The sequence below is a fragment of the Agelaius tricolor genome, unplaced genomic scaffold (genome assembly GCF_023055355.1).
Source record: "Agelaius tricolor isolate 1412-34295 unplaced genomic scaffold, bAgeTri1.0.p SCAF_11, whole genome shotgun sequence".
Taxonomy (NCBI): Eukaryota; Metazoa; Chordata; class Aves; order Passeriformes; family Icteridae; genus Agelaius; species Agelaius tricolor.
This window is the reverse complement of record NW_027269271.1, coordinates 2,869,006-2,891,005: the sequence shown is the minus strand read 5'-3', so window position 1 is coordinate 2,891,005 and position 22,000 is coordinate 2,869,006. Positions and strand designations below refer to the sequence as shown.

The window sequence follows — 22,000 nt, the reverse complement described above, 5'->3', positions numbered from 1 at the left end:
GGGCAGCCAGTGCTGGGACAGGTGAGAAGTTTCTTGCCACAACCGTGGTGTCCCCCAGGCTGTGTTTTCCATGCCAGTTTTCTGGTGCTGGGATTGTGGGAGCTCCCATTTCCATTTTCCTGCCTTACCAGCAGTTTTGAGGAAGCAAAAGCGAAGCCAAGGAGGGCAGGGAGTTCAGCAAAGAAGGGCAAGGAGAGGAGGGTGCCGAATTGAGCTGTGCCAACCCTGCTGCAAAGGGCTTGCTGGGAGGAGACCTGGGCACGGCCTGCTGACAAAGGAGCTCCCAAACAAACAATCTGGCTCCACCTGGGGCGAGGGATTAGAAAAGTTCGGCACAGCCCTCGGATTCCTCCCAGCAAACCGACTGTGGCTGGAGGCAGGGATTAAAGCCCGTGCTCAGGAATGTGGCTCCTTCCCGCTGCGGAGTCCAAGTTGGCACCGCATCCCCACTCAAGACTCGGCTTACATAATGCAGCTTATGAAAGCAAAATAGCACGGCCATGCCAGCCTGTGGGCAGGCCAGGATGGGAGCAAAGAAAGGGAAAGAAAGGCGTTTTTTGGCTGAGGTGAAGCCTGGCTGCCCCCCCTGCAGTGCAGTGTCGCTGGGGAGGGAGAGGAAGGGAGCAGGGAGGGAGATGGGCCCAGTTCTGCTGCACTGAGGGAGAAGGACCCAGTTCAGGTCTTCTGCAATGAGGGAGAAGGGCCCAGTTCAGTTCTCCTGCAATGAGGGAGAAGGGCCCAGTTCAGTTCTCCTGCACTGAGGGAGAAGGATCCAGTTCTCCTGCAGTGAGGGAGAAGGGCCCAGTTCTCCTGCACTGAGGGAGAAGGATCCAGTTCAGTTCTCCTGCAGTGAGGGAGAAGGGCCCAGTTCAGTTCTCCTGCAATGAGGGAGAAGGACCCAGTTCAGTTCTGCTGCAATGAGGGAGAAGGGCCCAGTTCAGTTCTGCTACACTGAGGGAGAAGGACCCAGTTCAGTTCTGCTGCACTGAGGGAGAAGGGCCCAGTTCTCCTGCAAGGCTGGGAAGAGCTGCAGTCCTGGTGCTCAGTCTGGAGCCACAGAATGTGGATTGTGAGAAATAGCTGCTCACTTTTCATAGTTTAGGAAGGTTTATTAAACCTTATCAAAAATACAACAGAAAACTGAATAAAGAAAAAAGGTTACGGTGCTGGGAGCAAAAGATTTTCCTTGCCATGTGGGGAAGGAGAGGAAGGGAGCAGTGAGGCCAAAGGGCCCAGTTCTCCTGCAGTGAGGTCAAAGGGCCCAGTTCTGCTGCACTGAGGGAGAAGGGCTCAGTTCTCCAACACTGAGAGAGAAGGGCTCAGTTCTCCAACACTGAGAGAGAAGGGCTCAGTTCTCCGGCAAGGCTGTGAAGAGCTGCAGTCCTGGTGCTCAGTATGGAGTCACAGAATGTGGATTTTCCTCCCCACTTTGCCTCTCTCACCCTGGGTTTCTCCTCAGTCAGGCAAGCTCATGTTGAGGTCCACCACTGAAGGTTTTTGGGGGCTAACGTGCAAGAAGCACCCAGCCCCAAATTCCATTCCTTCTGAGCACTGACACCTCCAGAGGCAGCTCAGAGGTGCTCTAACCCACATCATCTCCCACTGGGAATGGAGATGATGCTTCAGTGTGGGGAGCAGTGGAATTGTGTCTCTCTAGAACTCTTCTCCAAACGTTCCCACCAGAGATCAGTGCACAAAAAGGAGGAACAGTCCCCAAACACCCAGCTCAGGGTGGAGTCACGAGGCTCAGACTGAGATCACAACTCACTCAGTGACTGATAGCCCCCACAACCTGCATGGCCTCGGGAAAAGCTGATCCTACCAATGGCCTGGCCCCTTTGTCAGCAAGCAAAGAGTCAGGGTTCCATTTACATCCACACCAGACGTATTGAAACTGCAAATAGGTCATCAGTCCCAGCTGGAGAGCCTGGAGAAGCACTCGTGGGTGGAGGACCCACTCAGGAGGCAGCCCAGGTCTGACTCTGCAGCCAGCTGGCTGGGGAAGCCAGGCAGGCCTGAGGAGATCTTCCCTTTCAAGAGCTCCCACTTGTTCCCTAAGCAGCTGTCCTCAGTTTAATCAGTAACTGAACAAGTGGGATGAGATGCTGCCTCAGCTGGAGCTGGGTTATGGATTTGTGTGATGGCAGGAGTCCCCTCCCAGCTCTGCCAGCTCACACAAGGGATCACACAAGAAATTATCACACCTGACCTTTCTCCAGCGCCCTTCTAGAACATGCCCTGGCCTTAGAGGACACAGAGAACCTCCAACCTCTTCTCCTAAGTGGAAAGCTCATCACTTTATCAGCTGATGAACTGCAAGTGGAGATCTCAGCTGGGCCCCACAGCAGAGGAGCTGCTGGAGCTCCAAAGGGCTTTTCAAGAGAACAAAGCTGCTCTGATAACAGCAGCTTCAAGCCCAAACAGAGGCTCTTGCAGAGCAAATCACCCTCTCAGCAGTCTGTGCCTAGGGGCAGAAGGAGATGCAGGACACTCCCAGCATCAGCACCCCAGGAAGAGGGGAAAACACAGATTGGAGAAATAAAAACACTTTCACCCAGCAACTTCTCCCTCCCTGGCTCTCTTCTCCCCCAGGTAAGGGCATCCAAATGTCAGCTCAGCAAATCCTGGCCCAGCTAAGGCTGGCTGATTCCTCCTCCTCCTCCTCCAGATGTATTCAGCCAGAGGCTGTGCCAGCCTGTGAAGGCTGACCTACCAACAAAAGGTAATCAAGGAAGATCAAATAGCACTGAAAAACCCCCACAAAATGGTAAAGGAAGAGGGATGGGGATACTGGAGCAGCATCAGTGAGAGTGGGAAAGGGCAAGAGAAATCCAAACAGCCACACCTGATGCAGCAGGCTCTGCAAAAAGGGAAAATCCCTTGTGTCCAGGCAATAACTGGGCTGGCACAGCCTGGCACAAAAAGATGCTTCAAGTGTGATCTTGATTAGCTCATGTGCTCCAGGCTGTGTTTGAAGGGAGCTGTGGCTAATCTTCTTTTGATTGCCTTAAAATCCAGCTGTGGGGGAAAGCCTGGCATGTGATCAGATATATTAATGGGTTAGGGGCAGCCTTGTCTCCTAAGCTGGTATTTGATTAAAAGGGAGCACAACCAACAGGCACTTCAAAAAGCTGCTGCTATTTTTGGCTGCTTCATTTGGAGCAGTTCCTGATGCTTGGATGTGCCCAGCAAACCCTTTGGGACCGATCCTTGCTATATCATTATTCACATTTTAAGGATGTGTGAGTACAGAGAAAAGAGATTCACTTCCTCCTGAGAGGCTCAGATCAAAAGTCAAAATGTTTTCTATGAATGCATAAGACATAAATTCAGCTTCTGAGGGTTTCAGTCTCAATTTGTAAGAGCCCCGTGGCCTTAAGAGGAGGCCTCCCTACCCTACACAGCTGGGAAATGGTGTTTAGGTAACTACAAAGCAGATTCAGCAAGCAGGCTTTAGGCAAAAAAAGTCAGAAAACAATGTCTAAGGGGAATAAATTATTTTCTTCCCTCCTTCCAATTCATTATAATCTTTTTTTCCCCCCCTATACTTTTAATAATGATCTGAAAAGCCATTTTCCTGCACAATGTTGTTCTGACCTTGTTTTCAGCCGGGTAATTGTGCAGTGAGTGGATAAATGCTTTCTCAGCTGAGAACAAGAGGAACCATTAAGCATCCAGCTCCTGACCTAAATTTACATTCAGGGCAGCTGGAGGAGCAAAGGACTGATGCCTGTTCCCCTTATCAGCCTGAGGGACACCCTGTAGATGGCATCTTCCTCAGGGATACCCCAATGGCACAGGGAGATGCTGTTTGTCCCAAAGCAACCCAAGGAAGGTGTCCCTGCCCACGCCAGGGGATTGGAATGAGGTGATATTCAAGGTCCCTTCCAAACCAAACCTTCCATGATTCCATGGCAAAACACAAAACCTGCTGCCCACCAGCTCCTCCTGCCCAAATCATTCCATGATTTGGGAGCAAAACACAAAACCTGCTGCCCATCAGCTCCTCCTGCCCAAATCATTCCATGATTCCAATGCAAAACACAAAACCTGCTGCCCATCAGCTCCTCCTGCCCAAACCATTCCATGAGTTGGGAGCAAAACACAAAACCTGCTGCCCATCAGCTCCTCCTGCCCAAACCATTCCATGGTTCTATGGTAAAACACAAAACCTGCTGCCCATCAGCTCCTCCTGCCCAAACCATTCCATGATTCCAATGCAAAACACAAAACCTGTTGCCCACCAGCTCCTCCTGCCCAAATCATTCCATGATTTGGGAGCAAAACACAAAACCTGCTGCCCATCAGCTCCTCCTGCCCAAACCATTCCATGGTTCTATGGTAAAACACAAAACCTGCTGCCCACCAGCTCCTCCTGCCCAAACCATTCCATGGTTCTATGGTAAAACACAAAACCTGCTGCCCATCAGCTCCTCCTGCCCAAACCATTCCATGGTTCTATGGTAAAACACAAAACCTGGGGCCCATCAGCTCCTCCTGCCCAAACCATTCCAGATTTGGGAGTAAAACACAAAACCTGCTGCCCATCAGCTCCTCCTGCCCAAACCATTCCATGATTTGGGAACAAAGCACAAAACCTGCTGCCCACCAGCTCCTCCTGCCCAAACCATTCCATGGTTCTAAGGTAAAACACAAAACCTGCTGCCCATCAGCTCCTCCTGCCCAAACCATTCCATGAGTTGGGAGCAAAACACAAAACCTGCTGTTCATCAGCTCCTCCTGCCCAAACCATTCCATGGTTCCAATGCAAAACACAAAACCTGCTGCCCATCAGCTCCTCCTGCCTTGCTGATGCTTAGTGGCCAAAACTGAACCAGGTCCCCTTTTCCCAATTTTTTTTATTCCCCAGGAGGAAAGGGTGTCTGGAGGGAGATTCAGCTTCAATGATTCACAGTGTTTGGAAGCACAGGATCTTTAAGAAGAACAAACAGAAAACCAAACCTGTCTTTTCCTTCCTTCTGTGCCAATGCCTTTAGAAAAGTTCTCTTACTTCAGGTGAAATCCAGTTCTTTCCTCTATAACATTTTCTTGGAATGCATCAGAAACAGCAGCTGCCTTGCCCCTGAGCCCAAATCAGAACAAAACCTGAAGATTTCCAGGCTCCTGAGTTACCCCTGGGTTTTGTTTTGGTTGCAGCACCCCAGCTCCCAAGTCCTTGTGGCTGTGTCAGGATGGGAGGAAAGGAAAGGTGTTCACTTTGCCTCTGTTCCTGTCACAGAGGCACAGGGAAGGGGTAATTTTGGGACTGTGTTGAGCAAAGTGCTGGCTGCCTCCGATGTTCCCCAAGAGGGAGATGCAGGAAAACACTCGATCCACAAAAAAAACATGACTGCAGGAATGGCCTCATCAGCCCAGCAGGAGGCTCAGGTGCAGTTAATCCAGATTTAAAGGTGGGAATGGTTAAAGCATCCTCTCCTGATGGAAGCACCTCCTGGGGAGCCAGGGAATGGCACCACGGGCTAAATAAAGGACCACAGGAGCAAAGTGACACATTTCTACTGCCGGGGTTTTTTTCCCAAATGACTGGGTTCTCACTTCTCTCTCATTTTCTTTCTTAGGGAGAATGGGAAAGGTTCTTTTTCCACAAAGCTCCCTTTTCAATTAAGTTTGCTGGAGTTTTGTTTTCTGTAGGATTTCTCTATCCTGTAGAACTTGTGAGGAGGAGGAGGAGGCTGAGAAATGCACAAACATCTGTAGCCACCCCATAACCCTCCCTATGGACATTCACAAGCCCAGGCCCTTTCCCATCCCAAAAGAATCCCATGCAAGCCAGAGCTGGACCATCCCTCACCACAGAACCAACCACTGCTGACAAATTCCCATTTTCTGGAGAGCACACATGGATTGAAAGACCCCTGACGCCCCCAAATGAAAAGCCACACCTACCCACTATCAGAGTCAAAATCCTTTCAAATGGTGAAGGCAACACACGTACAAAAAGAGGCTGCAGACGTCAGATTGAAGGTTTTGTTCTTTTTTTCTTTTTTTATTACAAAAAAAAAAAAAAAAAAAGAAACCTATTGAGAAGAAGTCCATATGCAACGGAATATAACTGGCACCATCTAAGATACCCAAGTGAAAAATCCCAGAACGTCTGAACCCCCCAGCAGCAGCTGGGAGTGCCAGGGCTGGCTGGGAGGGCCAGGTGGCCTCTCCCTTCCCTTCTCCTAGCCCCCATCATCCTGGCTGGATGGCAGGCAGCCCGAGAGAGCCAGGACACAACAGTGGCATCAACGGTCTCTGTAAAACCATTCAGTCAGAGAAACTAAGAACATTAATTATGAAAAAAAAATCTAAAACTTCTCTTCTTTTTTTTCTTCTTTTTTTTTTTTTTTGTTTGTTTTGTTTTAACCTTTATCCAAAGCCCTGCTTTAGTGACATGCTAGCCCTGCTGGACAGGTGACACAGCCACAGCTCTGTCCAGAACGCTGTTGACCAGTCAACTCTTGGTTCAGGACACCTTCCTCCCAACTCCGAGCGTGTCACGGCCACCTGAATTACAGTAACAAATGCTTCTGCAGGCTTCCTGCTCTGGGAACACCCTCCTGCAAGCTCCACTCCATGCTGGAACAAATCTCATCCCAGTCTCCCTCCGAGCTCACCCTCAGTCCCACCTGCATCCGACTGCATCCGCAAGAGCTCTGCCTGCTCTGGCTGGATGAGGCGTTGGAACATCATCTCTTCCAAGGAAAAAACACTTTCATATATTTTTTTTTTTTTGCTGTTTTTATATTTAAATAGAAAAATACTACTTCACTCTGTGTTATGAGCCAGAGATGGGTTGACTTCCAGTGACAGAACCAAGAGTTCTCCTCAATGCCAGAAGATTCCCAGAAACCTCAGAGTGGCCGGAGGGCGACGATGTCCCCGTCACGTCCCCAAATAAACAGGAACACACGCACAGCTCCCATCACCACAGCTCCCATCTTCCCTTCTCCACAGAGAGGCACCAACCTCAGACAGCCATCAGTCAGCAGTGGGGCTGGCCCCCCAAATCTGGCTCTGTTTTAAGCTTTCTCCTCTCCTACATGCTTTCTGCGTGTGCAGTCTGTCCCTGGAAGCCACAGGATCCCATCGGATGTACACATGAATTAGACAAAAAAAAAAATAAAACAGTGGTTAAAAGTTCTCTAACACCCCGTCCTCCTCTCCTCTTCCGAAGAGTCAACGACAAACAGACACGGATAAAACTAAACCTGCCCTCCTCCCCCACCTCAAGACAACAAGAGTTACTGAGACAGGAAACATGTTATCTTGTACCCTCGGGATTACAGCTAGAAGGGAACTTTTGGGGCGCGGGGAGCGCGGGTGGGGGGGAGGCGGCGGCGGCAGCCGCGGGGCGCAGTCTGCTCAGTTCTTGTACTCAAAAGGCTCGTCCCCGGTTTCGTTGAGGAGACACGTGCGGACCAGCGCCTCTGTCACGGCGTAGGGGTCGCAGTTGGCCGAGGGCCGGCGGTCCTCGAAGTAGCCCTTCTTCTCGTGGCCCACGTTGCGCGGGATGCGGATGCTGGCGCCGCGGTTGGCCACGCCGGCAGAAAACTCGTTGATGTTGGAGGTCTCGTGGAAGCCCGTCAGGCGCCGGGCATTGTCCAGCCCCCCCTTGGGGTCATAGGCGCGGATGTGGTACTGGTGGCGCTTGCTCAGCTTCTCGATGGCCTCCTCGATGTGCCTGCAGAGGGAGGGAGGGAGGGAGGGACGGGGGTGGCACAGTGAGGGTTGGGATGAGCTGAACGCCTCTGGAGCTGAATGCCTCTGGACTGTCGTGTCAAAGTGACAGCGAGATTAATCAGAGTCCCCAAGGCACTTTGTGATAATGCCTTGTGCCCCACAGCCCACTTGGCTGTTCATCCCAAGAGAAACAGGGGTTTCTCTTCTCTCCTGCTGCTGACCCAGAAAAGTCCTCGTGGCCAAATCCCACAGGCTCCCAGAGAGTGTCATCTGTGAGACACCACCAATTAAACCTCTCACTTCCCACTTCTTAGACAGGAGAGATCGCAACACTGGTGTTTCTATTCATGAAGCTCACAGAGTCCTGTTATCTCAGGGCAGCACTAAGATTATGACAAAAAAACAGAACTCCAGAGCTGCCAGGATGGATCCCTCCACGCAGCTCCAGTGACACAGTGTCCCTGACTGCACAGCGGTCATGTGCAGGAACTCACAGTTTGCATTTTTAGGATGTTCATCTCTTAAGAAAACATGGCAGCCTTGCCCAGATGAAGCAAATGGTCTTTCTCTTTCATCATGGCTATAAAAATATAATTTAAAAAGCCCTGTGCTGAGTTGGTTTGTTTGTTTGTTCCCAGCACTGGGAGGTCAGGAGCTGGACAGGCTGTTAGAGATAGCTGCATCCTGTACTGGTGGAGCTGTACTGCTGGCTGAATTGCCCACCAAGCATCAAGACAAGAATGTGTCGTTATAAAAAAAAATACATACTAAGAAAAAAAAGAAACCACAAAACCAAAACAACCAAAAAAACCCTATCCAGAAGACTCAGATGTCACACCAAGCACCAAAATCATCCAATATCCTGCTGCCTAGTAAACAACCCAAACACTTACTTGAGACCTCCTTCTTCCCTCATGCTCTTGGTGCTGAAGTTGGTGTGGCAGCCAGCACCGTTCCAGTTCCCAGGGATGGGTTTGGGATCGAAGGACACCACGACCCCGAAGTCCTCGCACACCCGGTGCAGGATGAAGCGCGCGATCCAGAGGTGATCGCCCATCTCAATCCCCTCGCATGGTCCCACCTGGAACTCCCACTGCAAGGAGGAGGTGTCAGGGGCTCAGTGGGGTGGAGACAGGCACCTCCCACCCCCTGATGCTGGACACAGCCACACAGCTCAGAGCAGGCACACACAGCTCCCCCTGCCTGGGGTTTTTCCATGCTACTCTCTCACTCCATGAAGCATCTTAGAATGATTTACCTGGGCTGGCATCACTTCTGCGTTGGTTCCTCCGATTTTCACGCCAGCATAAAGGCACGCTCGGTAGTGGGCCTCCACAATGTCCCTGCCATAGGCTTTGTCTGCCCCCACACCGCAGTAATACGGACCTGCAACAGCACAGGGCAACATCAGCCTCCACAGGGAAAAACCCTGACATCCAGTGAACACCCAGCACACACAGAGAACTCTTCACAAGCCCCAAGGTGTGTTTTTCATGGAAGAACTGGCAGAGTAGAATACTGACGGAGAGCAAGTTCGCCCCGAGTTTAAGTCTGCTCCTGAGTTTAAGTCCCCTGCAGACCAACAAACCCAGCAGCAAATTTGGATGTGGCCAATCCACACCTCAGCCTTTCTGTGACAAATTTAATCTCATGGTAGTTTTGCCAATATTCCACTTTCTACCATCCACCTTCGGTTCTAGGAACACCTTGGAGCCCTCAACTCGTCTGAAGCTGTGCCACACAGATTTCAGTTCAAACACTCCTGACTTGCTCCAGGCTCCCAAAAGATTACCTTGGGGTCCAGGGAAGCCATTGGAAGGCCAGCCAAATGGATGTCCGTCTGTCCCCAAGAGAGTGTACTCCTGCTCCATCCCAAACCAGGGGTGCTGGTTGGACACCATGTCCATAATCCTCCTGCAGGTGTGCCGGAGATTTGACTCTGGAATGGAAAATCGACACGAGGCTCATGAGCGATGCCACCTCCACTCCCCATTTCCACTTATTTCACACTTTGAGTCCCAGCAGCGTTGAAGAATCCCAAGCCCAGCCCTTTAGTCCATCACCAGCGCTTCGTTTGCCCTCTACTTTCACGTTATTTCTGTGTCATGCTAAGGGCACAGACAGCATCGGGCAGGGATCCCATTCCCCTTCCCAGGAACACCACCTCCACCAGGAGAAGGGAAGGAGGGAGAAGGTCCATTCAGTCACCTGCAGACTGGCGGTTGTACTTGAAGACCTCACAGAGAACGAGTTTATTGGGGTCCTTGCGGAAAGGGTCCCGAAACATGGCAGCAGGTCGCAGGTACATGTCACTGTTGGAGCCTTCGGACTGGTAGGTGCTGGAGCCATCGAAATTCCACTCAGGGAGATCTGGAGCAAAGAGAGGAACCAGCCACAGTGACCCATGGGCTCCCTGCTGCCCACCAGGAAGACAGAGGTGAAGATGCTCATAGAGAATAGGTTTATCCCAGCTCAGCTGATTTTGTTCCAAGTGGGGGAAGCAAAAAAAAAAACCCAACAAACCCAAAACAAGCAAAAAAAATGACAGGAGTGCAAGTCCCCAGCCACCCTGGAAAATAACAAGTTGCTGGGCTGCTGGCCAAGCCTGAGTGAACAGAGTAGCACTGAGGACATTTCCCATGTCACAACAACCACAGGGATGAGCAAAGCACCTGGTCCCCTCAGCTGGGAGAGACCACGAGCCACCTTCCAGCTGTGGGAATGAGGGGAGCCATGAAATACCCTCAATCAAGCTACAAGGCCTTAAGAAGGTGGGAAGGCAAATCATAGAGAGGTGGAATCTCACATGGAAGGGGAGTATGGCCCCTTGCCCACCCCTCCATCCTGAGCACTGCCCTCCAGGTCAAAGCCCAGAAGTCCACCCGGACAATGTTATCTCCTCCATATCCCAGGGAGAAAGAGGGAGGATGGGAAGCACAAAGATTTCCAAGGAGCTGTGCCAACCACTCCCTCAGAGGGAAAAGGGGAAAGGAGAGAGGGGAAAAGAAAAAAAAAAAGAAAAAAAAAAGGAAAGAAAAAAGATAATTCTGCTCAGTCACACACAGTATTTTCATTTCATAACTGTCTCCAGCCAGCTCCATGGCAACCTGGGGAAAATCCTAATGCTATTATTGTGTAAGCTGGGACTGTTTGTTCTGAGGGACACAAGCTCTTAATTACACCGGATAGCTCCATTCTTTCCCCTGCACTTTCTTCTGCCAAACTACTTCCGGCCAAAACGAGTACTCAAGAGTCAATGGGCAGCCCAGCCCCTGCCAAGAGCCCCCAGCCCCTGCCAGCAGCCCCTCCACGGCAGGGACAGCACCAAGGACGGGCTCCCAGCCCCAGGCATCTCCCTGAAACTCCACATCTGGAGACATGGGAACATCCCCCTGAGGTATATGAGGAAAGGGGTAACTGGAAGAGCACGAGGTGGAATGTCCTCCCTAAAAACCATCCTTCTGCCACGGGAAGAGAGAAATGGCATCCTTCCTCCACCCAGTGAGGGGCTACGAGTGCTGCACCTGCCCTCTCACCTTCCAGGCTCTTGGGCTCGTGGTCCAGCGTGCGGGTTTTGCAGCGGAGGTGCTCCCCCGTGCCGTCGATCCAGATGTACATGGCCTGCACCTTCTCCCCCTGCGGCAGCTTCATGTACATGTGCTTGATGGCTTTGCTCAGGTGGGAGCTCGCTGAGGTGGCCATGGCTGCAGTCCTGACGAGGGGGTTCCTGCAGGGGGGAGTCACAAACAGCCCCAGCTGTGAGCCCTTTCCTGCGTGCCCACATTTTCCCGCAGCCCCCCTTCCCCACCCAAGGCCAGGGAGGAGCAGGAGACAGCTCGGCCACAGGGCTGGCTGCCATCTCCAGCGGTTCCCTGTCATTCCTCAGGGAGAACACACAGCAGCTCAGGCTAGCCCTGCTCCAGAAACCCTTCAAAACACCAAACTCCTGCTAATAAACCAGAGCAACAGGGCTTCCAAAGGGCTCCTTAGCCCCACATGAACTTTTCACCTCCACACTCTGCTCAAGAGCAAGGCTAATGCAAGGAAAGCTTAGCTGGGGCTTTCTTAATAAATCTGCATCATCGAGGAGGGCTTTTCTGCCCCAGCTGCCTTCTCAGCCCGGCTGAGGTTATCCAAGCCCGGTGCCAGGGCAGCAGGAAAAGCAACAGGCAGCACACAGGAGCCCTGAGCACCCCAGGCAGCAGTGGGGAGCGGGATGGGCCGGGGTGGCTCTAGAACCGGTGCGTGGGAGCTGCAGCATCCCCAGAGCCCTGCGGGCCGGGCTCTATCGCCAGCCAGCCCACTCGTGTCCGACCCACAGCACCGGCTGATTTCCAGGGAGCTTGGGAATGCCGGCACTTTGGGAATGCGGACTGACTGGGGAAGTCGCTCCAACATCCCTGCGGGATGAGCCGTCCCCAGCCCACCCCGCCGCGGCTCCCCCTGCCCCGCTGCCCTGTCAGAGGCATCTCCCACGCGTGCCTCCCCAGGCAACCTCGTGGGGGTAAAAAAACCCACAAAAGCTGCAAAGGGAATGTTTTCAACAGCAAACTCAAGCTGCCTCTTCCTCCTCCCCCCCCTCGCCCCATCCTCCCCTTCCCCCAAAGGAGGAATTTTCCCTTGGAAGATCTCCCCGGAGCTGCCTCCCCGGCCCTGCCGAGCCCGGGGGGCTGCGGCGGGTGGCGGGCAGCGGTGTCCCCGTGTCCCCCCGGGCCGGTACCTGCGCTCGGTGGCGGCTGCGGGCGGGCGCGGGGCTCCCACGCTCGGCTCCCGGGGCCGCGCCCGCCGCCCCTTTATGGCGGAGCAGCGCCGGCCCCGCCGCACGGATTGGGCAGCGCGGCGGGACGGGAGGGACACGGCAGGGGGGACAGGGCCACCACCCCGCCTCCCTCCTCCTCCTCCTCCTCCTTCGGCCGGGCCGCCCCCGGCAAAGGGGCGCTCGGGTGGGTGCGGAAAAGTGAGGGAAGAGAGGGCAGAGAGCGGAGAGATTGGGTGGGTTTGGGGTGTTTTTAACAGCGCTGCCGACTGGAAAAACAACCTCTCGTCCCTGGGCGGGCGGGAGCGGATCCAAGGCTTTCGGCAGCGTTTACATTAGGCTGCCTTGGCAGAGCTGGCAGGGATGGAAACCGGCCGCCCCGGAAAAACAGGGAGAGAGGGAGGCATGGAGCTCCACCGAGCCCCTCTGGCTTGGTGCCCGCTCTTGGGAGAGGGACAAAAGCCTCGGTGCCCCCCTTGTCCTCCTTGGAGCGGGTCACAGCCTCCAGCAGCTGGATCTGTAGAGCCTCGCTGCAAGGATCACTCGAGGGGGGAGAAATCCCCCAGCCCCACCATGGGAGCACCCAGCAAACCGCAGGCAGTGCCCAGTGTTTTTCCACAATGTCCGGGTCTCTACCCCACAGGGTCGCTTGTCCCATCTCCTGCAGCTCCAGGAGACGGAACAAGAAACTCGTGCAAGTCCCATCCCGGATCCAAGGGGCGGGAGAGCCATGCCAGCAGGAGCAGACGGAGCTGGCAGCCGTGTGTGCACACACCAGGGCACACGCAGGTCCCAGGGCCAGCACACGCCACCCACACGCCTGCCACGGAGCCACAGGATCCTGCTGTGTCCCGTGCCAGCCTCAGGAGGTGGCACCAGAGCTGCCATTCCTCGAGAAACTGGAGTTCCCAGCCATCCCAGCCACACTGCCTCGGACACGGCCACTGTACAGCCAGAATCCAGAGGGAAAGTGGCCAGGGAAGAGCCGGATCCTCAGGAGGGAGGAGGTGGAAGTGCTGGCCAAAACCACACTTTGATTTATCACCCATCTCAAGAGCCAGATCCCCACCCTCCCTGCGGGGACAACTTGGCTCAGTCCTCACCAGCACCTTGGAGCAGCCACGGGTGTGTGGCAATCCCCCGAGGCTGTCCAGAACGAGGTGAAATTCGGGTGCTTTTCTCCTCCTGGAATTGCTTGGGCAAGGCAGAGCCACCGAGCATTGCAACAGCCTGCCCTGAGCGCCCCAGAAAGCGCCTCCTGCCAGCACCAGCCCTGCTCCTGCACCCTGAGCACAGAGAAATGGCTCCAACGCGCAAACAAACCAACGAACGTGGTGTTTTACCCTGGGAAATGAGCTCAGCAACTCACGTTCAGCCCAAGTTCAGCTGTGGTCACCCAAATCTAACAGCTCAGCTGGAGTAAAAGGAAGCAGAGCAGGAGCAGGAGCCCAAAATAGCTCCCATAAAGGGGAGCTGTCAAGCCACAGGCAACGTAAAGCAGCGTCCAGCCGTCTTCCCTAGGTCTGTGGAGGGTTTCTTTAATCTGAGAGCTCTGACAGCTCCAAATTCTTGGAATTACGGTTGCTACCTGCACATTTCCCAGTAACTCTGTCCACCTTTGCCTTCGAACACACCCAGATGTTTACAAGAGGAGGCCCCTGAGCAGTGGGGTGACCCCCGTGCCCCGCAAGCCTCGGGGCTGGGCAGCTCCAGCCAACCCTGAAGGCAAGGGGGGAGCGAAGGCAGCTGGACAATGTAAACATCATCTCTCCATCCCAAAAATCCACACCGGGCAGCAAACCCCAGCCAGGCGGAGACCCCCAGGCTGGGCAGGGCTGTGGTGGCGGGGGTGGCAGGATGGAGCTGCCAGCCCCGGAGGGTTTGCTGGCTGGCTCATGGCCAAGCCCCTGTGCTCCCCCTGCGAGCCGGAGAGAAGCGGCAGCCGCGGACCCAGCGCCCTCTCCCGGGAAGCGTTCCCGGGCCTCCTCGCTGGGCTCACCCGGCTTGTTTACCTCCTGCCTTCCTTCCTCTCCTCCCCTTCCAGCTTGGCCTTTTTTTTTTAATTTTTTTTTATTATTATTGTAATTTTTTTATTATTGTAAATTTTTAAAAATTATTGTAAATTTTTTAAAATTATTGTAAATTTTTTAAAATTTAATTTAGTTCCTTTTAATTTTTTTTTAATTTCTTAATTTTTTTTTAAAGCCTACTTGGGCTGTGCTTTGGTCCAGCTGTGTGCTCCAGTGACCTCCAGTGCCGCTGAATAATTTTTAATTTTTTTTTTTTTTGCTCAGGCTGTGCTTTTAAAATTTAATTGGCCCAGCTGTGTGCTCCAGTGACCCTCGGTGTTGCTAAATAATTTTTAAATTATTTTTTGGGGAAAGCCTGCTCAGGCTGTGCTTTTTAAAAAATTAATTTAGTTTCTTCTTTTTTAAACTTTTTTAAATTTTTTTTTTAAAGCCTGGTCAGGCTGTGCTTTGGCCCAGCTGTGTATTCCAGTGACCCCCAATGTCGCCGAATAGTTTTTAAATTTTTTTTGGGGAAAGCCTGCTCGAGCTGTGCTTTTTAAATATTTAATTTAGCTTCTTTTTTTAAAAAAAAAATTAAATTATTTTTTGGGAAAACCTGCTCGGGCTGTGCTTTGGCCCAGCTGCGTGCCCGAGTGACCCCCGGTGTCACCAGCAAAACCCTCCTGGGGGGCAGCTGGGGAGGGCTCGGTGCCAACGGTGACACCACCCAGGAGTGGATTGAAATCCACCTTCAAAGGGCCACAGGCACAGCCAGAGAGTGAGACAATGTCCTCTTCCAGGGGTGAGTCCCAACTGGCTCAGGTTTTTCCTTCTTCCTGCTGTTAAGTCGTGGGAACACCTTTATTGCCTTTATTGGCCTTTATTGGCCTGGCCCGGCGCTTCCCGCCAGCACAGTTTGATATCCTGAGACAAGTGCCAAGGTTGGGAAGTGGCCGCTGAGTTAGGAGGGTTGGGCAGGCTGGACTTTGCAGCCTCCTGCCTCCTCAGGGACAGGGCACAGCCATGTCCCTGTGCTCTCCAGGGAAGCTGTGGGGAGAAGGATGAGTTTCTCCCAGCTAGCATGAGGAATTCCTCCCCTTTTCCAGCTCCAGCCAGCAGCTGGGCAGTAAAGGATCAAGGCTTCCCTCTGCACTGTGCCTTGCTGGGGCTGCTGTGAGCCATCCCTTGTCTGTGTGTCCCCCTCCATCCCTGTCTTCCATTTGGGAATGCCTTAAAATGCAGAAATGTCACACTATTGGGGGGGTAGGGGGGTGGGTGGGAAGAGGAGGGTGGCAACTTGAGGGTTAAATAGATAGGATATGAAATTTCCATGTGGCTGATGGCTTTTGGGGACTTTGCCAGCACTGTGATCCTCAGCCCAGACCCAGGGATCTCAAACCCAACAGATTGCAGACCCAGACTGCTAAGCCCAGGTAGCCACTGGTCTTTCACCAGCACTAAAGAAAAATTCTGAAGTAGAAAGGAATGTTGTTATTTTGGGGTTTTCTTCCCCAACAGAGATGTCACACAGGGAGGAGGAATTGCCCATTTTGTTGCCATCCCAGGTCCCAGGAGAAGGCTGAACACACCCAAAATGCCCCAGCCTCCAGCAGTGGCACAGCTGGGAGGGAGGAGGGATGGGCATCATGGAATCCCAGAATGCTTTGGTTTGGTTTGGAGGGGACCTGAAGGTCATCAAGTCCAACCCTGTGCAATGAGCAGGAACATCTCCAGCATCTCTCCTCTCCCCATGCTCAACAGTCAAGATACTCCTAAATTGAGCTAAATAAGGTGGCTGTGCTCAGCTGGGGCTGGGCTCTTTCTCCAACAGCACTGACACAACCAGAGCACACAGCCTCAAGCTGTACCAAGGGAAATACAGGTTGGATATCAGGATAAAGTTTTTCACAGAAAGAGTGATAAAGTTCTGGAATGACTGCTCAGGGAGGATGTGGAGTCACCATCCCTGGGTGTGTTTAACAAAGCCTGGATGTGGCACTGGGTGCCAGGGTTGAGTTGAGGTGTTAGGGCTGGGTTGGACTCGATGATCTTGGAGGTCTCTTTCAGCCTGGTCATTCTGTGATTCTGTAACTTTCAGATGCATCCAGGGAAGTGCTTTGTGCTGGGAGGCCCTGCATGAGCAACTGAACTGCACCCAAGTGACCTCAGCCACGGGCTGCCTGTCCTGATATTGCATCACCTCCACCTCTGCCCACCCCTGGGCACAGCTGCCTCTGCCTGGACTCATGCCAGCAGCTCCTGGTGGCCTCCTGAGGTGCTCCCAGCCTGGCACACCTGGACATGCAGCACGTTTCACCCAGGGCTGGAAAATCCAAGCCAACACCCGAGCCAGCGCTTAGCTCAGAAGTGACCGAGCCCCCGTGGGGTGTGGGGGACGAGGGCCCTGGGGGCACTGACCTTGTGCAAGCAGCAGTGGCTGAGCAGTGTCCCCCGGAGCGCTGCAGGACGCTGACGAAACCCCCCAGGGCAGGCAGGCAGCAGCTGCTGGCCCTGGCTGTGAGCAAACATTGCACGCTCCGCAGCAGCCCCATGCTCCCTTTGAAGATGCTGCCAGGGTCAAGGGTGGCCGTGGGCTGGTGGCCAGAGGGCTTTCAGCCTTTCCAGAGCAGATCACCTGGGCCAGTTTAGGAAAGCAAATTAATCAGTGCAAACTTGCAGAGGCACACTCAGAGTGAAAGAAAAAACCCCTCCCTCCTCATTCAGCTCCCTGGACCATGCACAGAGGGAAGAAGGACCTTGGGCATTCAGCCTTTCCAGAGCAGATCACCTGGGCTGCCCGAAAGGGCAGTTTAGGAAAGCAAATTAATCAGTGCAAACTTGCAGAGGCACATGCAGAATGAAAAGAACGAACCCTCCCTCCTCATTCAGCTCCCTGGACTACGCATAAGAGGGAAGAGGGACCTTGGGCTTTCAGCCTTTCCAGAGCAGATCACCTGGGCCAGTTTAGGAAAGCAAATTAATCAGTGCAAACTTGCAGCGGCACACTCAGAGTGAAAGAAAAAAACCCCTCCCTCCTCATTCAGCTCCCTGGACCATGCACAGAGGGAAGAGGGACCTTGGGGCACGGCCCCCAGGACAGCCCAGGTGCTGGCACCAGTTTCTTTCTTCAATTAGGCAAAAAGACACCTCATAGGACTTTGGGGACTTCACCTCAAACTTAAGGACAGCTAACTGGACAGGAGCCAAAATTCTTGCCTAAGCAATTCACTAGAAAAAGAAGAGCACAAAGGAACTAATGGCTTTTGTGGGGTGTTTTACCAGGAGCAAGAACCTCTTGCACCTGGCTCAGGTTTTCTCTGTAAGGAGTTTTGTTATTTTGCCTTTTATTAAAACTTTTCTGCTTCCAACACTAAAAAAAAAAAAAAATTAAAAAAAAAATTCAAATATTCAAATATTTTTTTTCTTTTTAAAAAGACAAAAAATAGTAACAAGAAGCAAATTCCTACAGCCACCTCCATCCCCACCCCTCTCTGAGCCACCTGTCCCCATGCCCACCTGTGAAAAATGTGTATTTTATGATTGGCTTTTTGGAAATATTCAAATGAATATTATATGTGTTATGTGTTAGAAAGTTATGTGTTATTTTCTATATATATATAAATTATGTATTAATTCTCTTAAGTAGTGTGTTAAATATAGTTTTAGGTTATAACATAATGTTAAAATAGAAACTATGCTATATAAGATATTTTTTTAAAGAAAGGACTTGCAGCAAGATAGCAGCCACAGGACACCTAATCCAAATTGTCCACAATTTTTATTCCTCTCATTATATTGCTATTTTTCTAACCATTTTATTACTATTCAACTTTTAAAAGCGAGTCATTGGCGTTTTTGACACCACCGCTCAGCTTGGCACCCTCCCAGGAGCCCCTGGCGCTGCCCCATGCCCCAGCAGCCCCCTGCCCAGATCCAGGGACACTCCCGGCTGCCAGCCCCTACCTGCTGTGCTCTGCAGAGCTTGCCCTGGGGCCAGCACCTTCCCCGAGCACGTGCTCGCCTCCGGCAGCAGCCAAGGGGGGAAGCTGGAAGATGAGAACGTCAGGGGCAGGCGGGATTTGAGACCCAGGAATTGCCTGGCTCAGTTCGTTCTGTACATGGGTGGAGAATAGCCCAGGGAGAGCTCAGCACATGCCTTTCCCCGCTGCTGGAAATTGGTCAGGGTTGTTTTTGTTGGGATTTCCCCCCCTCATTTTCAGTTCACACTCTTTAAAAGCACTCCCAGCCAGGTTGGGGCTGTGTTGGCTATGGCTGGCACGTTAATCTCAGCCTAACACAACTCACATCTCCATAAAGCAGAGGGCAGAAATTCTCAAAATTGCTGCCTGAGTGGATGAAGTGGTGAATCTGGGCCTGACATTGTAAATTATACAACAAAAAAAATTAAAATAATATTAATTATAAAAATTACAAATTATTAATTATAACAGCAAAGTGCTGCTGCCCATGTCCCTCCCTCATGGCTGAATTAGGTCCCTGTCCTGCCACAACACATATTTAACCCAGGCTGCTGAAGTCAACAGCCCCAGAGGCTGGGGTAAGGTTACACCAGTGGTTCTGCTTCAGCTGGAGGGCAGACAAGTGAAGGCAGAGCCTGCCACAGGGGCTGTCAGCTGTAAGGGACAGTCCCAAGCAAGGAAACCACAGACAGATGGCAACAGACTCAAAAATACTCCCCAAGGAAACACCAGTGGGGTGCTTGCTGAGCAAACAGATCTCATGTACTCAGGAGACTGAGCATGTGAAAAATCATTGTAGTGTGTTCAAGAAAAAAATTCATATTTAAGGCTGAGCTGGAATTCCTCAGCCTTGGGAAATTCCACTTTTAAGGCGCTGTGGGCCTAATGTCCTATAAACTATTTATATGAAAAAAGCATGAGGCTGTACAGGGGGGGGAAATTCCAAATTTTCCCCCAAAAGCTTGTGGTGAGGACATACTTATATACTTATATTTAATACTTATGCTAAGGGGGAGAGCAGGTTTGTGCACTCAGGCTGGAGCTCCCCAGATTTCTGGCTCTGCAGACCATCACCCAGAGCCAGAGCAATGCTGAGATGTTTGGGGTGTGTGAGAAACACCCCCCAGCCTCCTGATGGCACCAGAAGGGCCAGGCTGGGCTGCTGGGGGGGCTGTGAGTGCCCAGTGACCCCAGGCAGTGAGGCTGACATTGTGTTTGGGCAGCCTTGGACTTTGCCACGCTGGGGAGCAGTGCCAGCTGCTGTTGGGCAAGGAGAAAAACCCCAGCCCATCCCCTCTGGTAACAGGAGGCTCTGCCCCTCATCACCCCAGGGCTGCTCCCCATGTCAGGGTGGGTGATTTGGGCTGGGCCAGAGGGGCAGCAAAGCCCTCCTGATGTGGTTGATGTTTGCAACCCTGCCCTTAGCTTTTTATGGAGTCCAGCTACTCCTTCTAAATCTGGGCTCTGCTCCTGTGTCCACTTCTTTTTTCCAAACTTTTTTTGTTGGTTTTTTTTTTGTTTTTTTCCTAAATAGCACCCAGCTCACGTGAGCTCCTCTTGTGAGGACACCATGTGCCCTGGAAAAACCTGGGAAGCCAGGAGAGGAGAGCTCCATCCTGCCAGAACTCCTGGGGTCTCCTCTTGGGGAGAAACTCCATGGAAATGGCCCTGTGTCCTCCCACAGTGACCATGTTGGCCAATTCCTGCTCACAACCTTATTTTTTTTCCTGGCAGAAGCCCTCCCAGTCCCACTGAGGCCAGTCCAGAGCAGGATGAGCACCCAAGGAGCCACCCCAGACTCTGAGGATCCTACTGGGCATCTGCTCAGTTGCCAACTGGAAAATGTGTTATTTTTTTTTTAAGTTTTGACCTTTCTGTGAGGATTTTTGAGCCTTTCAGGTGTGAGACAGCCACCACTCCAGTCCATTCCTGTCCCCCCTCTCATCTCTAGGGCTCAGCTGCAGAAATCTTTATGGATCCATGATGGGAGCTGCTCCTCCCCAGGGTGTTCCATAACTCCTTCCCACAGCTCTGCCTGGCACCCCTGGGACGAGCAGCTGTTTTGTGGCTCACAGCTGCCCCTTCCCCACCTCACTTTGGGTTTTGGCACAGTGACCAGCCCCAGTGTCAGCTCGGAGCTGTCCCTGGCTCTGTCTGAGATGCAGAGCCCTGCTGCTGTTGCTGCTGCTGGGGACGGCTCTGCATTCCTGGTTTGACAGCGCCACCTCGTGAGGTGGCCCCGCTGCTGGGGACACTGTGGGACACTGTCCTGCCCCCAGGTCTGGCACAGAGACCAGATGGCAGGATCAAACACCCACCTGGGGAGCAGATTCCTCCTCCTGCCAGGGGAGCAGCTCACTCCTGCTGCAGGACGGGGCTCCTTCTTTTCCTCCTCCTCCTCTTCCAGCTGCAGGGTCTCCAAGGGTGGGTCTCAGCCCCAGATCTGGTGAAGAAAGACAGCAGATAGGAAATGTTATGTTTGGGGCAGACACAGAGGGGTCTCTTGTGAAATTCCCATCCCAAGCTGAGCAGATGAACTGACAGTGACCACACGCAGCACTTAGGTGCCACCAGGAACCTGCTCTGAAGGCAAGAAATTTGCCCCAGAGGGGAGAGGGGAAAGGTTTTGTGGCATTTACATTCTCTGAAAAAAATTCTTTTGTTTAAGATTTTGCTCTTGAGAAGCTAAGAAGCTTCAAAACAAAGAAATTTCTTACTTCATTTGCTTCTCCTGTGTTGTGCTTGTGTGTAGAATGTGTTTGAAAATTGTTTACCCACAAGTGATTATTTCATTAGTCTCCAGTGTAAGTTGTTTTAACTCATTAGCCAGTCAGGGCCAAGCTGTGTCAAAACTCTAGAAAGAGTCACGAATTTTCATTATTATCTGTTCAGCATTCAGTATCTTTTCTATATTCTTTAGTTTAGTATAGTATTCTTTAATATAATATAGTATCATAAAGTAATAAATTAATCTTCTAAAAACATATAATAAAAGGCATCATTCCTGCCTTTGTTGGAGCAGTTTCCCAACAAATCCAATAGGGTTTCATTTCAGGGCTGCCCAAGTGTGCCTGCAGGGCTGGTGATTTCAAAAGTGACATTTCACAGCATCACAGGATGGGTAAGGTCACAAGGGACCACCTGAGTCCAACACCTCAGCTCAAGCAGGGTCCCCTGAGCCCAGTACTGAGGATTGTGCCCAGATGGTTCTCAAATATCTCCACTAAGGGAGGCTCCACAACCTCTCAGAGCAACCTGTTCCAGTGCTCAGTTACCATCACAGTGAAGAAGCTTTTCCTCATGTCCAGGTGGGAATTCCTCTGTTCCAGTTGCTGCTCATCCCATTGCACGGCAGCACCGAGAGCAGCCTGGCTTCCACCCTCTGCACATCCCCTCTCCAGGCACATACAGGCACTGCTCAGATCCTCTCTCAGTGCTCTCCTCTGCAGGATAAGCAGGCCTGGAGGGAGCTGCTGAGAGCCCTGCAGCCCCCCAGGAGTCACCCAAACAAGTGTGTCACAATCAGGGTGGCACTTCGGAACGCAGCACCGGAACACTGCACCATC

The 22,000-nt window shown here is 52.2% G+C and overlaps 1 protein-coding gene across 2 annotated transcripts; it reads right to left on the bottom strand.

The window, feature by feature from the left end:
* Positions 1-5,979: 5,979 nt before the first annotated feature.
* GLUL (glutamate-ammonia ligase) lies at positions 5,980-16,895 on the bottom strand. Of its 2 annotated transcripts, none has more exons than XM_071435828.1 (7): positions 16,873-16,895; positions 11,226-11,416; positions 9,898-10,059; positions 9,482-9,628; positions 8,948-9,075; positions 8,583-8,782; positions 5,980-7,690 (listed from the first exon to the last, which is right to left on the bottom strand). In XM_071435828.1, exons 2-7 carry the CDS (start codon positions 11,389-11,391, stop codon positions 7,372-7,374), a joined length of 1,122 nt encoding a protein of 373 aa, XP_071291929.1. In that variant the 5' UTR covers positions 11,392-11,416; positions 16,873-16,895; the 3' UTR covers positions 5,980-7,371. The 2 variants fall into 2 exon arrangements, with proteins under 2 accessions (XP_071291929.1, XP_071291928.1); XM_071435827.1 differs by lacking the exon at positions 16,873-16,895 and adding an exon at positions 12,410-12,542.
* Between the last annotated feature and the right edge of the window lie 5,105 nt (positions 16,896-22,000).

What these genes read in the sequence shown, in the direction of transcription:
- GLUL (XM_071435828.1), bottom strand. Translation starts at nt 11,391, where the DNA reads ATGGCCACCTCAGCGAGCTCCCACCTGAGCAAAGCCATCAAGCACATG. An exon ending in CGAGCCCAAGAGCCTGGAAG is followed by an intron (nt 10,060 to 11,225) that starts GTGAGAGGGCAG and finishes TCTTTGCTCCAG; the next exon opens with ATCTCCCTGAGTGGAATTTC. An exon ending in TGGCTTCCCTGGACCCCAAG is followed by an intron (nt 9,076 to 9,481) that starts GTAATCTTTTGG and finishes GTGCTGTTGCAG; the next exon opens with GTCCGTATTACTGCGGTGTG.